Source organism: Lagopus leucura, unplaced genomic scaffold (genome assembly GCF_019238085.1).
Source record: "Lagopus leucura isolate 7727_CA_CO unplaced genomic scaffold, USGS_WTPT01 Super-Scaffold_73, whole genome shotgun sequence".
Taxonomy (NCBI): Eukaryota; Metazoa; Chordata; class Aves; order Galliformes; family Phasianidae; genus Lagopus; species Lagopus leucura.
The window spans coordinates 44266180-44281781 of record NW_024962252.1 but is presented as its reverse complement, the minus strand read 5'-3'; the positions used below and the strand labels follow the sequence as shown (position 1 = coordinate 44281781).

Sequence of the window (15602 nt, the reverse complement as noted above, 5' to 3'; positions counted from 1 at the left end):
CATTCTGCCATATTCAGTTTCAACTCTGTAAACAAGCTGTATCTTGCAGACAAAAGCATGTAGGTCACTGCAAATCAATTCATCTAACTATGGCTTCTATCACCAGAGTCCAGTTTATAATAAAAGAAAATAGCTTATCTGAATTGTTAAAGATGACATAATGCAAAATCTTACCACTTTATGTGTGCTCAGGGTCCCCTCATCCATCCTCTGCAGGATGATGGCAAAGATTTCACATCCTCCTTCACTCCGTGGTCACCTGCAATTTTGAAAAGCTATTGTAGGACAGAACCTCTTTGAATAGAGATAAGTTTAGGAATCCTGATTATGTAAGGTTGTTGAAAAATATTCATCCAGTGAATGGTGGAGAAGTGACAGAAAAATTAGATATTGTAACTCTTCTCTGGGGTTTTTGGTGTTGTTTTTTTTTTAATAGCAAAAAGCTATAAAGGGACTAACAGCACACATAGAAGCGCACACAACCAAGCTGAACCTATAAACTCAAAAAGAAAAAAAACTTGTGGATAATTGGAGACGGGAGAAAATAGGAGCTCCAATCTGCCACCAATGAAATGAAAAATCATTTTCTCTGCTTTTTCAGTTTTCCATATTTGCCATCTAAAAACTGAGACGAGATTTCAAAGCTTTTACTTCAGGTGAAAAAGGATGGAACATTTTTTAGAAGATGGTACATCCTTTGAGAAGAGTCTACAATCTTGCTGTTCTGCTGATTTAAAGACTTTCACTCAAATTGTCTGAATTATTTGACTCAAAAAATTACAGCCAACTTTACAACCCCATTAGTAAAGTGCATAGTCAGGATCGTTTACAGTAGTTCAGAACTGAATCCTCTTTTGTCTCTGGGTATGTCTTCTGCAGCAAACAATTTCCCAATCTTTTTATTAACTTGAAAGTGTTAGGGTATTTTTCTCTCTGTTAATGAGTTTAGCTTTGTTAAATGTATCTTAAGTTTCAAAAGATTATACCATTTTGAATTACTAAAGCAATAAAATCAAAAAGGGTTTTGTAAATTAAAAAAAAATAAATCTTAATGTTTGCCAGAGCTGTATAGTTGTAAAGAAGTAGTCAGAAATAGCGTAATAACAATAATAATAATAATAATAAATAGCTGAGGCAGATTATTACCGGGAAATAGGGAAAATTATTTTTCCAACTGCACAATGACTTAATAAAAATATGTATTTTACGCCATGTAAGCTACCATGCCACTGTTTTTACTTGTAAAAACAATCTCCTTTTATCTCTCCAGGCTGTGGAACATCTGGTAAGCAGCTTCTACTCTGCATTCTTTGTTGCCCACTAAAACTTGAAGACTTGAGGAAAACCTATTACCCAACTTGCCCCTAAAAAATAAATATTTTAAGAGATCCACCAGAAAGTTTGATGATAATTCATTTATTTATGGACATGCTATTAACTTTATAGCTCAAGCCAGTTCTGCCTCAAATGTTCTACATGTGATTTTGGGAAACCTGTTTTTCATGGCAGAGAGGAAGGCTAACCCTTCTCAGAAGGAACGCTTTAACATCTTTTGGGACCGCAGCTCTACAGTGCAACTCAATCAAATGCAGTAAGCAGACCTGAAGACTGGATTTCTTGAAAATACTTCCAAAGCTGCTGTCTTCAGAGGGGAGTTTTCTCACAAGTATCTTCTTACTACCTCCTTTTTTTTAACCCTTTCTCACTGGAAAAAATCAACATCCAAACTCTAAAGCTACTCCTCTCTGGACCCTCAGGACAGTTGTCCTCTTCCCCGTGGCCTTGTAAGTGATGCTTCATTTCTCTCTTCACTGATCATATCTACATGCAACACCAAGAGAACGGGGGGTAGGGTGGGCATGCAACCCTTCCTGCAGGTCACATTCACAGGGTCTCCCTTGGAGCTTAGTTTGATATTAATAAGAAATGGAGGCCACTGGAGTGAAAAATATTCCCCAGCCTGTTCTAAATAAACCCAACCAAAGGGGACTTGCAAAGGCCCATACAAGGGTTTTTCTTCCTCCATAAGCTTTTAGGGCTGGGTCTGGCTCTGCGCCAGGGCAAATTTTTAGCAACTGACAAAAACTTAGTCCTGACAAAAACTTGTACAATGGTAGTTGTTCTGTTTGGGAAATATCTGAATTGCTAACCACAGTTTTGTTTTGGGGGCCTGAATAGGGTAGGCCAAGTAATAGCATGGTCCTAAGTATGAAAAGCAATGGAGTTACATAATTTCTAGACAAGGCAAAAGATCACTGAAGTATGAGTCTGAAAAGGTTTGCTTCAAATTAGATTTGAAAACACATGCATAGGACCTAAGTTGAGCTCTTATGGCTCATATGATTTGTTATACTGGAACTTCCCGCCCCAGCTTTGTTTAATATTACCCAGATGTGCAGTACTGCAGAGACCCAGACATAAGGCATGCACATTTACTCTTCCACCCCAGCTCTGCAAACCGACCAACAGGTGGGAGCACTGCAGAGCAATGTATTTTGGTTATACTAAAGGAAGTCTGGGGGAGAGATGGTCTGGGTCAATTGGAAGATACAAGGCAAAGGAAAGAAATTTTATCTGTTTTAACAAGTAAGTGGTGAGATTTTTGAAGGGAGTCCATAATGTCAAAGGGAAGGCACAATTCTCTCTTATGATCTCCCTCCATTCCCCTACTCCTGACTTGACTGCCTCTTCCTTCCTAACTTTGAAGAGGAGAAATAAGACGATCCTTCTCTCTTCTCATGAAACAAAATTCTCCTTTTTCCTCCTGTCCTGAACTGTGGATGAGAAGAGCGAACAAACCCACAACATCTCTTCTCTGGAGCACACAGGCAGTGTAAGGAGGCACTGCTGGCTTGGGTTTCATTGTTTAACTTTAGGAGTACTTTTTTGTCCTTTGCTTTTAGCCTGTTTCTTTTTAAGAGAACATACTGGATAAAAGTCATTGCTCAAGGCAAAAAAGACACTGGGCTTTGAGTTTCATTTAATGTCTTAGTCTAAGCTGACTTGTGGTATAACTGTAATTGTGCCAGCTATCTGGTTAAGCGTGCAGCTTGCTCCAGTTCTGGGGCTGTTTCTCCTCCAAACAACTTGTAGTTGCACAGAAATGATACAGGCCTTAGCACTCGGAGTAAAGGGGAAAAAATATTATTGATAGGTCAAACGTTTTGCTATGTAAAGAGTGGAGTTTATTATTCTGTGAATGTTGTTTTCAAAAAGCTTTCCTTTGCATTTTGCCTTCAGAATGGTCCACTGAAATCTATATATGAATTAAAAAAAAAAAAAATCAGCAGAGGTTGCTGGCAGCAGAAAAACATAAGTATCAACAGTTTATCTGTAGCAAACAAGAAAAACATCAGAAAATGGGATGCAGCTAAATAAATGAAATGAAGCATTAGGTTAAATTTAGCATGCAAGCGTCCCACAAACCTAACAAAAGGATTACTAGTCTGTTAGCATAGCTACTGGGAAAACAGCAGGTCCTCAGGCGGGAGAGAGCTCTCCATAGAGAGCCAGGGTGGAGCTGGCTTCTGAGAGGCACTGATCTCCCTTCCCAGATCTCCAGGAGAGCTGTCTGTGAATGCTGATGGTGGTTTTCAGGCATGTCTCTATTTGCAGGCCCCCTAAAACATTATGCTGAAGAGGCAAAGTGCATGATACTGCCTTAAATTCTACTGCCAGCAGAACTGTTTTTCTTTTCAAAGTAGTCTACAGACAGTTGGGAGGTCAGAATGTGCTGCCTTTGGACCCTGTTTGTGGCAGCAAAGGAGGGGAGGAACTGTGCCAAAGCTAAGAAAGCAGGCATCCATCACAAGCAGAAATGTAGTGTATACCAAGCTTTGCAGAAAGTCCTTAGAGAACTTGCTATACCCTTGCACAAGAAGGTTAGATAGACTACTCTAGGAACTGTATCAAATGCTTTTATTCAGGGAATCACCCTCTTAAGAAAAGCAAGAAAATGATAGTCTATCAGAGATGCCAGAAAATGCCATACAAGGAGCCTTGTTTTTATAGAACCAGACTTCTTGATGTTTGAGGGCTGAAAAATACTGAAGAAACAAACAAACAAACAGCCTGAATACTTCTGTTAAAAGTGTCATGGACAATTCTGTTCTTCAGCTCCTCCTGCAATAGCAGACATCTGATAACCTGTAAGTACATGGAATAACAAAGTACCCAGAAAATACAAGTGATAAATGGTACATTTGGATTCAATGAACCTCCATGAAAGTTCCCATATTTTAAATGAAAGCAGCAACAGCCCTCTTCAAAGAAGAAGTCTGTCTTCAAATGCCCACAAGTATGGTCTGATGAGGAGAGAAGGTTTTGTGATTTCAGGATCAGACCCTTTGGGAATGAATAAAATAAAAGGTTGTGTTGTGCTGATAATATTCGTCTGTACATTTTGGTCTCCATAATGCTCTGGACAAAAAGTATTTAATTTAATTAGGGATGGAACAAGAAGGCCATGTTATGGTTTTGGTTTTGAAGAACTACATTAGTCAAGTTATGATTTGCACAACCCAAATCAGGAATGGTTTAAATCTAGGTTCCATTTTTAGCCAAACCACCAAAGTCCAGAGGGGATGGAGAGCCCAGATAAAAGTTTCTGAGTTTAGTCTCATGTCTATAATGGACAAACCGGAGTGGTTTGGGTTTTGAATTTTGCAAAACCTCATCACTCAGGTTTTGGTTTTGCAGAAACAAAAACAAGTTGGGGGTGGTTTGGATGTTGTTTCATTTTATATGAATCATTAAATTCGAGAGAGAGGGTGGGATTGGATAAAAGCTTTATTTATGCCCCATCTTCAGATGTAACAACATTTTAGTGATTTATTCTGTGATTTTTCAGGAGTCAAAGAAAACCAGCCAAAAAAGTAGATTATAAAGTCAGTTGAAATCTCATTCTTCCCAGTTACTAAGCCATTCTGCAAGGTATTAAGGTAACACAGTTGACAGTGACTTTGCAGAGAATTTGTAAGCCGCTGGGACTGTATGGGTCAGATCCATGACTGGCAGAGCTGTCACCACACTTCCAAAGCTATACCAGTTAAGGATCTTCATGACTGAAGAAAATTTCACTGTTGTAATTAGGCATGTAAGTCTCATTTATGAAGTTAGTCCACTAGGACAGAAGTAATTGGAACCTTGAAAAGTTAGAAATTTCGGAATTCAGATGACATTTGAAACAGAGAATTAGTATTCTCTGAACTGAAAGGTTAACATTGTCCAGGATAAGACTTGTGTTGGGAATAATTAGAATAACAACTGATTCACAGTTGGGAAACAAGAATTCTTCAAGAGCTAGGAGCAGAGAAATGGGACACACTGTCCTTTTCCATTTAATCAATGCTATTCATAGTGTAATTCAATCAGAATTTATTATTCTCTCTTTTTCTTATTTAGACTGTGTTGATTTTTCTCAAATGCAGATTTATATATAAAGCAAGTTGCTGACATTTTCAGAAACCAGTCTTGGTTACATAACCTGAAACAATCATCTCTCTCCCTTTTTGATCACTCTATTTTCAGCAAATGAAAAAACAAGATATATATGAAGATGTATATTTAAATAAACATAGATATTATCAATGATGTTAAGAATTAGTCCCAGGTCCCAAATTTAAGTACTCTTTTAATTGGGAGTAGAACAAATGTCAACTGAATATGTATTCTTTACTTAAATCAACTTCATATTGGTTTTGTAGTCAGCAATTACATCTCTGTAGAGTGCTATGGGATATATGAGTAGGAAGATGATGATGAAGGATAAAATATTTCCATCATCTTTTTACCCACATTTGACCATCTCTTCTTACTTCATAGACTGCTCTATCCAAACCCTTCATTCACACACAAGACCTGCCTGTTCTTCCTCTCAAAACCACATTATTTCCTGATTCTAACATTGGTGATTAATGCACATACTTTGGGGTAGATAGACCTGGAGTAGTGGAGATACCTGTTATCCACAGTTTCCCATCCAATCTCCTCAATACATTCAGGTTTCTGAAATGCCAGGATCCGTAAAGGAGTGCAGATTGGAGACTCCTGTGCTCAATATCATCCATTTTTGGTCATTGATAATGGCCATGCAATTCATTAATCAATTTTATTATAAGTTGTCTTATCCATTATTCTGAATCTCTGCTGTTTATACTTTCTTTTCTTCTTTGATTGTTTTGTCTTTTCCTGTTTTAATCTGTTTCACTTCCTCAGCTAACTTCAGACTGTGCCCTTTTCCCTCCATCTCTTATCAATCCTCATATATTTTCTGTCTTTTCCTATACATATGCCTATATCTTGAATGTTAGGTGCCCATCCCACCTCTTCACATGCACTTTGTATTGTAGTGATCTGGCCTGACTGCAGTTTTAATAGACTGGAAAGCAGCAGTGTGATTATGCATTTTGTACATGCAATCTAGAAATGTGTCTGAAGCAGGAACACAACCTTTTGTCTTTTCTGAGTTCAAAATAACATTTTTTGTTGTGATTGCAAGCTCTACAAATACCTTGGTTTTGCTGCAAAGGCACTCCTGCCATAGGTGTACCTAGCCTCTAACATACAGTTTATTAGGCACACTTTAGCCTACAGTTCCTATTGAGGTTGCTTTCAAATACGGAGAGATCCTCAAAGTGCCTTTCTAAATGGGACATTGCCTGCAGTTAAGTTCTTTGTTGTTGTCATCTGCTTTGTGGAAGGAGGTCCAGAGGGAAGGCAGACTAACTTGAAAAACCTACCCCAGTTATATTGTGGTCATCTTCTGCTACAGCAACTATTCCCTTGTTAAGGAAAAAATGAACTATTTTCTTGGAGATATGTGGCTGCCTTTAGGTCTTCCAACCCTGTATCTTATTCCTTTCCTGACAAACAGAGATTAATAATGGAAATTAAGAGCAAATTTTAATTGAGGAGGGAAGATCTGAACTGAAAGTATCAGAAACTTTCCAAAAATCTTCTCCAAAGAGAAGATTTCCCAGAGAAACAAAACAACATTGGGATGTGAAAACAATAAACTTCCCTCCCATTTACTGTTATGAGTATTGAAGAAACACTCATAAGATAGTGCTCAATCTCAGTGCACAGATAACAACACAAAACCTTTTACTGATGTACATGCTGGGGATATGATATTGGGCTGTCCCACTGAACAAGAGGAGGATGCTGATGAATGTCAGACAATGTACACTGGTAGAAAAGAGGAAGGGGACATAAGCTGGGGGAACCAGCACTTTAAAACATAACATTGTGATACCTTTCTAGGGGAAAAAGAATCTCCTTTGTAATTCCCCAAACAGACTTGACAGAAAAAACACTAACCTGGAGTTTTCTATCTCCTACCTCAACTTCTTCCAGGTTTCCAATAGCACTTTAAACTCCTTACTGAGTAAACCCGGGGGTGGAGGAGATGGGAATGTATAGGCAGCAAAAGTTTCTTTTGACAGATTGTCAAATCAAAGCAAACAAACAAAAGAAACAACACCAAAAACACACCGATCAGGGGAGCAGCTCAAGGTTGTCTGAAACCAGAAATAAATCCCAGGTTTCAGGACTCTCCCTCTGTACCCTAAACACAATTTTACATTTCCAGGACTTACGTTGAAACAATGGGAAGATAACAGTGGCAGAAGGGCTCTGCATTTCCCCAGACCTACTCAAAATGATTTTGCTATCGTTGTAGGAAAGAGTTACACATGAGATATATGTTGGGGAAAAAAAGTCAAGCAGATCTTTAACATGAAGGGGTGTTAGTTCGGCAGATTTTGCCACAAAAGATTGTGGGAATTATTTTTCTGTGTTTAACTAAGGAAATGAAATGCAAACAAGCCTCCTTTATAACTCAGTTGAGATTTTTGAGCACTGAGAACTCAAAAATTTCATTACTAACATTCCCACAGCAACTGTAACTTGTCCATACCACAAATGCATATGGCACCATAAAAACCAACACTCCAGACAGTAATAGCATAAAACTCTGAACAATGCTTTTACACTGTGGTGTTTATTGAGGAAAGTAAAATGCTGATTTCCATCATACATGTTGTAGCAAAATATCAGCCAAAAGGCTGAACTTACTTTGGATGTGTTTCTCTTAACTGTTAAGGCACTCTCTTAACTTCTTGGGAGAAGTTCCTCTAATCTCTGCATTGTCTTGGAGTCCTCCCCACCTTCATCCGTGATGGACAGATGGACACAGTGTCCCTTGTCTCTTGCTACCAGAGCCCATGAGATAAGAACAGGTGCATCTCTGTTTGCATGCATGGGAGGATGTAAAATGCTAGTAGTTCAACCCCGGGGGTTTATCACTGATTGGATTTCACAGGAACACATCAGTGTAGGGCAAAAAACAAGTCAAAAGAGCTGCCATCAGACACGTTGTCTGACTCTTCTGTCATACCAGCAGATCACAGAATCACAGAATCACAGGATGGCATGGGTTGGAAGGGACCTCAAGGATTATGAATCTCCAACCCCTCTGCAACATGCAGGGCCACCAACCTCCACATTTAACACTAAATCAGGCTGCCCAGGCCCCATCCAATCTGGCCTTGAACACCTCTAGGGACGGGGCATCCACAACCTCTCTGGGCAGCCTGTTCCAGCACCTCACCACTTTCTCTGAGATCTGAGGTATGTGAGGAAAAGTTTGTTCATGTGTCCACAAAGTTATTCTTAGGCACAAGTCTTTGTGCATCTCCATTAAAAATGTACTAATAAAGCTTCTGTGAAACATATAGTTTAAAATGAATGAGTTGTTGTGATATCACCTTCCTGCTTTTGTGGTAGCAGCTGAGCTGATGGAAGCCTGCTGAGCCAACAAAAAGTTGACTTTGTTTTTGTTCAAGAAGCACCATCTGGCATCCACAGCTGGAGAGCTGCTGCAAAGTTCGTCTTGGTCACCATCTGCCATCAGCCACAAAAGGTGTTCTGATGGCTATCTGCTTTAGTCAAGCCTGGAAAGCTGCAGGTCTGAGAAGTGTGAGCAGTGCAGATGTACTGACCAGCTTTAGAGGAAGGCTCCTACTGGAGCAGGACAGCACACAACTCACAGTAATTGGGAATCTTGGTCTTCCTGCATCTGTGTTCCGAACTTTTTTTTACCTCATCCATTCCAAAACATCTCTGCTCCCTTTTGTTCTTCTGCTCTTTTCAGCACTGCTCCCACAATGGGTGCACTGAGCATATGGCTGTCCCTCCTCCTCCACCAGTGGTTCCCACCATTTAAAAGAGCGGATTGTCAACAACCACACAAAGCAAATTGGAAAGGCCTGTCCTACTTATGGAGCCTGCTGCTGGGGAAGGGGCTGTGGACAGGCAGCAGGACACTGCATAGACCTAAGCATGTCATGGGGGCAAGGGATTCAAAGGGAAGCTGAGGATGTTGGCTGGGGAGCAAGTGGAAAGACCAAAAATATGGGAGACTTCAGCTTGAACTGCATTTTTGGCAGTTCTGGGACTGTTGTTGGCTCACAGTGCAGTACATGACTGGCACAAATAGCTATTTGGAGGAATGAGAGAAAAGGAACACTGTATATTTCACATACAATTTGACCCACCATAATCAAATTTGTTAATAATAACCAACAAATATTTGAGCAGTAATGAGATGATACAGAACATGTTCTATGGAAATTTCTAGACAGCATCAAAACTCTCATGCTGAGTTCTGTAAAACACCATCCTTTTAAGGAGGAAAGGAGTCATTTGAAACACAACCTTCTCATCCTCCATCAGTCAGATGCAAATGATGGATTTAGCTAAATCCAAAATAAATAGAAGTAAGAAAGGAATTAAGAATAAACGTGTAGAAGAACATGAATACATCAAAGCAGTAGAGTAATGGCAGCAGAGGATGTATCACCAGTAAAGGGGAGCTGAACAGGGAAAATGTTGCAGGCAAAGATGAAGAAGGAGAGAAATTTGTGGGAGAGAAACAGAAAAGCAGAGCTGTAGACAGGCTCCAAGTCTAGGAGTTTTCTCAAGAAACAGGTGTAACTTTGTCCAGTTTTTGCATTACACAGGCACAACACAGCTGCTCATATTGAGGAAGTTAGCTTTGCCCATGAAGCACTGTTATGCAGACCCACATGGCTGAGTCTGCCATACATGGTATGGAGTAGGCAGAAGACCTTGGGTCCAAAAGTGCATCTGTGAACAGAGACCTAGCAGGAATACGGGAAAAGTTTAAGACAAGTCCACAACAGCCAAATGAGGATTTTAAGTGGTGATGGAGGAGAGCTGGGTATAGGCCTCTCTCGTGTCCAGTAAGACGCGCTGTGTCTCTATCTGCACTTCAGTAATGAGCTGAGTGGGAGTCAGTCATGGAGACTAAGTATAAACCACCAGGCAGTGGACCTGTCATAATCACTTTTTATGCTACTTTTTAGGGAAAATCGTAAATCTTACACACAGTATTTTCCATACATGAACAAAATAGATGCAAGACACAGGGCTCAGCATGGCAACCAGCACGCAGCCCTTCCCAAAGAGGTGCCATCCTGCAACTGGTCCCACAGCCGCCATGTGTGTCTGTCAGCACAGCACTGCTCCCTGAGCAGCATATTTCATGGATCTCACTGCTGTCAGTGCATCACGAGGACTTTGTTTATATACACCCCCACACATGTAATGCAGAGCTTACTGGAGCTGTGTGCAGCATAGCCTCTGCTTTGACCATTTCCTGTCACTGGCTTTGATCGTAACACAAGATTTTTGTTGAAGTTTTGCTGCATACAAAGCCTTGGGGCAGTTTGGTAAGGAGGAAGCAGTCAGATGCTAGCTGAACAAACAAGCAAACAAGCAAACAGTACACAATCATGTGGTTCTATTCTGGCTTCTGTATGCAGCATTTAATGATAACCACACTGAGGCTGACCTTGAAGTGTTCAGCTGCAGATTCCCCTCTCTCTAGTTGTTCTGTGCTCCTCCAGATCAGTCTCCTGGCCCTCTTTTCCCACCTTCACATTCTACAAGAATCCCCATCTGGCAATTCTGCATTTGAAATATCAGCTCTGCCTTTTTTATCTGCCGTGTTGCAACATGAAGTGTCTCTGCCACAAAGGAGTTTCAAGCAGGACTGGCGCCCTGATGCAAGTTAGACTCATCTTTTCTTGTTGGTTGTTTTTAAAGAGAACCAAGGAGATGCTGATCCTGCAAATGGTGTCTCTGGGCCTGGCTGGATCTGCTCAGGGTGCATGGGAGGCACATAGCTGGCCACAGATGAGTCCCAGCACCAACCTGACAGGAAAAGCCCTGGCAAGAGAGGGAAGCTGAGGTCTATCTCTCTGAGTTCATGTGCTCATAATATTAGCTTTGACATGTATCTTTGTCGCATTCAAGTCATAGTCAGAAGTCAGCTGGCTTGTTACACAGGAAGATGTGCAGGTAAAGGCGAAGGTCTGCCTCTGCTGATTGTCTGTGTGGTGCGCAGGCTGCCAACATGTTGTGTCCTCTCCGAGGCTGGCTTTTTGTACAATAATGTACTTAAAAGCCTCTAAAGTTCCACTTGCACAGAAACAGCAAATTAGATCTATTTAAATCTACTCAGCTGTCTTTATGCCTTCAAATAATTTTGCAGTTGGAACCTGCAAAGTTAACAGAGAAATTCTGTTGCCTTTGCTTTTGACATGACATATATGAAAAAAAAAGCAGTGGATTCACAGCTCTGTACAAATTACTGTCTTGAGTTCAGTTCTCAAACTGTCATACTTTGGAAATGAAGAAAGGAGGTTAATGAGAACGTGGAGGTTAGTATGGCCTACACAGGCAGGAGGTGATGCTCTGAGGTGACACTCCATGTGCCAAGAGAGCTGGCCTCCTGCTGGAGGTTCCTGCCTGCACAGAGCTGTATCTCCAACAGAGATGTAGCTTCTGGGTAAAAATCTTGGCATAAAAGGTCGTTCAGCTTACCCATAAAAACTATAGCTCTGTGAAGGGCAGGTCACAGAGAGCATGCTTTCTTTATTCTCCATTTTATTCCTAGCCTTTTTCTGTCTTTCTCAAGCCTGATTGATTTAGATCAGAGTAGTTATTTGGTTTTCAAAAAGAGTTATTGTTCCCATGTGCAGCGATTTTTATACAACCAGCAAAGCTTTGTGATGTTTCCAGCATATGGCTTGAGTGCCTTTCCTTGACAGCTCACTTTGTATTTTGTCCAGAAGTTTGGGCTAGAAGTGGGGAAACACAAGCAGTAATTAGAAACTCCTTCGCTCTCACCTGGCTCTTCTCATTGGCTCCCTGTCTGGCATATGGCACAGGACTAGAACAGTTCTTAGCACCAGCATCTGAACAGGACTGTATAGATTCCTGACAACAGGATACGCTGTAGGCCATTAAAATGCTCACTGAACAACCTAAACACCTTAAATTTACTGGACATTAATGCTAATTGCCCTGTTTCTAAATTTGGTATGTTCATACTAATCTGCTTAATCCACATCAATTGAGAATCAGTTATTTAAAACTGATGCAAAACTTTGATGTTCATGTTGAATCAGATCATATTCAGTCTCTCTCATTTCAATACAGAATTACATTCAGGATGATTCAGGATGTATATGTGCTTTATAGCATAATCAGGTCTTTCTTACACCATGCAGAATGGCCTAACTTCATTCCAGTTGGGATAGCAACTGATTGAAGTGTTTACTACCAGCCCAACAACATCCAGGTGGAAGGCTCCTTGTGCAACTGTGCAGAATGGCTGTGCACTGCAAGCTTTACAGAACCTACCACTTTCTTGCAATACGGCAGGTACCTTCAAACGGCATTTCTGGGTAGCTGGCAGACCATGAGCACAATATCCAGCCAAACAATGTGACAAGGAAGGAAGGAATTGCTAAAATCTGATCTATCACCAAAGCTTGTACTGCCAGCAGGACTATAGTAACCTCTGTGAAAGGAAATTCTTCCAGGATGAACTGTCTTGAGAGAAGTGATTTCTTCTGATGACTTATACTCACTCAACTCAGAGGCACTCACTTTTTTTCAACTACTGCTGTTCTGTTGATGCTGGAGAAAAAGGCAATGTTATGAAAGGTCTGGTCCTTCTTCTCACACAAAAAAATTCAAATGCTGAGAGTTTCAGAAAAATTTGTTATAAAAGCAACCAACAGCTCACAGGTTGGCTGCTCTAAAATATCCCAGGTGCTCCTCAAGGTCTCGTTCTTTGGTTCCTTGTCTTGTGCCTGGGCAGATTCAGGTCAGAAATGAGGAAGAATGTCCTCTCAGAAAGAGTGGTCAGGCACTGGCACAGGCTGCCCAGGGAGGTGATGGAGTCACCGACCTTGGCGGTGTTCAAGAACCATGTAGGTGTGGCACTTAGGGACATGGCTTGACGGTTTGGCTTGATGACTTCAGAGGTCTTTTCCCGCCTTAACAATTCTATGATTCATGGTACAACGTGATGTAAAGACCATTGCCAGACCGATTATCTGAAGACAAGCAGGTTCTTTAGCTAGTGTGATGCTTTTACAGGCTGCCTACTGTAGTATTCCTAAAATTGCTAGGTTCTCCTTAAATCAGTCAGACATGCTTCACACACAACTGCCAGTTTCTGAGTAAAACTTTCAGAAGTGCCTTTGTTACTAAGCCAGGTTGACTTTGAGTGGTACTTAGAGATCAAACACATGATCAGATTTCTAGAACTTCTCCAGCCTGGAGTAACTGGAGGTTGTACAAAAGCTGAATGGCAGTAAATATCTGTATACGAATGCAATGTAATTCGACCTAATTTAAACCCCTCTTGTTATGAGGTAAGTTCACAGCTGTCACAGACTGAAAGCAGACACACAGAAAGGCACTGCTGTTTAGCTGACACATGGTAACCTGTTATGTGGCGTTAGCTGGGTAGTTGATCATGACTCTTAGGTTTTTAAAGCCCTTTCAAAAATTGAACTTAGGCACGTTAAAAAATTGCAATTCTCTCTTGCATGTTGACTGCACAAACTCAGCATTGTAGCTTTGGAGCGCTTTTTAGAGAAGTTTGCTTCTAATAAAGATAGTGCTCTAGACAAAATAAACAAATACAGAGAGTGATAAATAAATGAAGCTTTTGAGAATAAAAAGCAACTCTGTCAAAGCTCCTCCTTCCCCTACTTGAAGGGACTACAAGACCTTGAAACTAACAGTGATTTCTGATTACTATGCAGAACACGATTATTCTCAATTAGCAACAGTGACTACTTGGTAATGGAAAAGTGAATTACCATGTACTCAGATTTATTTTCATGGAGGCTTCTAATAAATTTATCATGTATAATTTCCATAACAAAGTGTGTAATTATTTCTCATTTTTTATTGTGGAGATTTAATATTGAGTAGTTGCCTCAGGTCTACTGCTAAACCACACAGTACAATAAATCTGTTGTTTTGTTTGATTTTAATTCTTAGGCCTAAGAAAAGGACACACTAGCAGAACTTGTTTAAAAAGTGGAAAATTGGCTACATCCCTTTAAGCTCAAAGAAAACATAATTTATAAAACAGGCTTCCCAATGTCTTCATAAGCTTTGTCCATTTTCTGGAAAATCATGTCAATAGATCAGCTGCTGATTATTGTTTGAAGGTCAAACTAAAGGTTTTGTTTTTCTTGCCACTGACTTCTATAGGTGAAGACACACTTGGCTTTACGGCTAGGCTTTCTTGAAACTAATTTTCCGCTAGTTCTTGTGCTACTGAATGTCAAACATCTCTATCCTTGAAACTCTTGAAACTCTGTCACATCATTCTGAGCAGCTAAATCTAATTGCCACCTCTTTGAAATATTTCTTTGAGCACTTATGTGGCTTTTAAATTTTTGTGTCTGTATTCTTTCATTTACTGCCTCTGGCATTTTTCTTTTTTCTTTCTTTTTCAATTCAAATACCCTTCCGAATCTAAGTGCCTTGTTAGGAACCAGGCTAAAAACAAAAATTGCAATTGAAGTTTCACAGCTGTGTGCTGACTTCTTCAATGTTCTAGAGAAGGATTTCACCCACCCCATTGGGCTAAGAGAGGGATAGTGGGTGGCTGTGTGAGAGGCAGCAGTGGAATTTGCTTCTTAGATGCAAGAGTCTGCACAGGAATAGATGCAACAGATGACTGGAGAGAGAAAGTGTTGATTGGGCTGATGAGTGGAGTGCAAAGGAGAGAGAAAAAGCAGCTTGAAAAGTCATGGTGGAAGGTTGCCATGTTGCTCCCATCACGGAGCACAATGTAGCATCTGTTCTGCTACCACTGGACTAATTGGGTAAATTCTCTCTGTAGTTAACAGGGAGAAATAGTCACTTCAATTGTATTGTTCACCTTTTCCTAAGGCAGACGTCTCAGAGCAGATCAAATGCTCTCCTACATACTTAATTATTTTCTCTCACATTAATAAAGTAGACTTGGTAGATCTCCAAAGTTAGCTTACATGAATGCACTCTGCACATCTGAGAGAATTACTTCACGTTTTATAAAGTCCATGTGTGCAATATTCCTTGGATTTTTGCTTCTTTCCATTACTTCTTATTTTCCTCACCACTAACCTTTTTCATATTTTAATCACTTTGCCTTTATTGCATGCATGATGCACAACTTCTTTGTTGTCCATTGATTCTCTTTTGCTTTGCTATCAGCAGCA

The 15602-nt window shown here is 40.3% G+C and overlaps 1 protein-coding gene across 1 annotated transcript in view; it reads right to left on the bottom strand.

The window, feature by feature from the left end:
* Positions 1-220: 220 nt before the first annotated feature.
* Positions 221-15602, bottom strand: part of TRMT11 (tRNA methyltransferase 11 homolog) — an 83626-nt gene continuing 68244 nt past the window's right edge. Inside the window, exon 13 of the mRNA XM_042880587.1 lies at positions 221-259. Within this exon, the coding sequence (XP_042736521.1) occupies positions 245-259 (15 nt within the window). The 3' untranslated portion in view covers positions 221-244. The remainder of the gene's footprint in view (positions 260-15602) is intronic.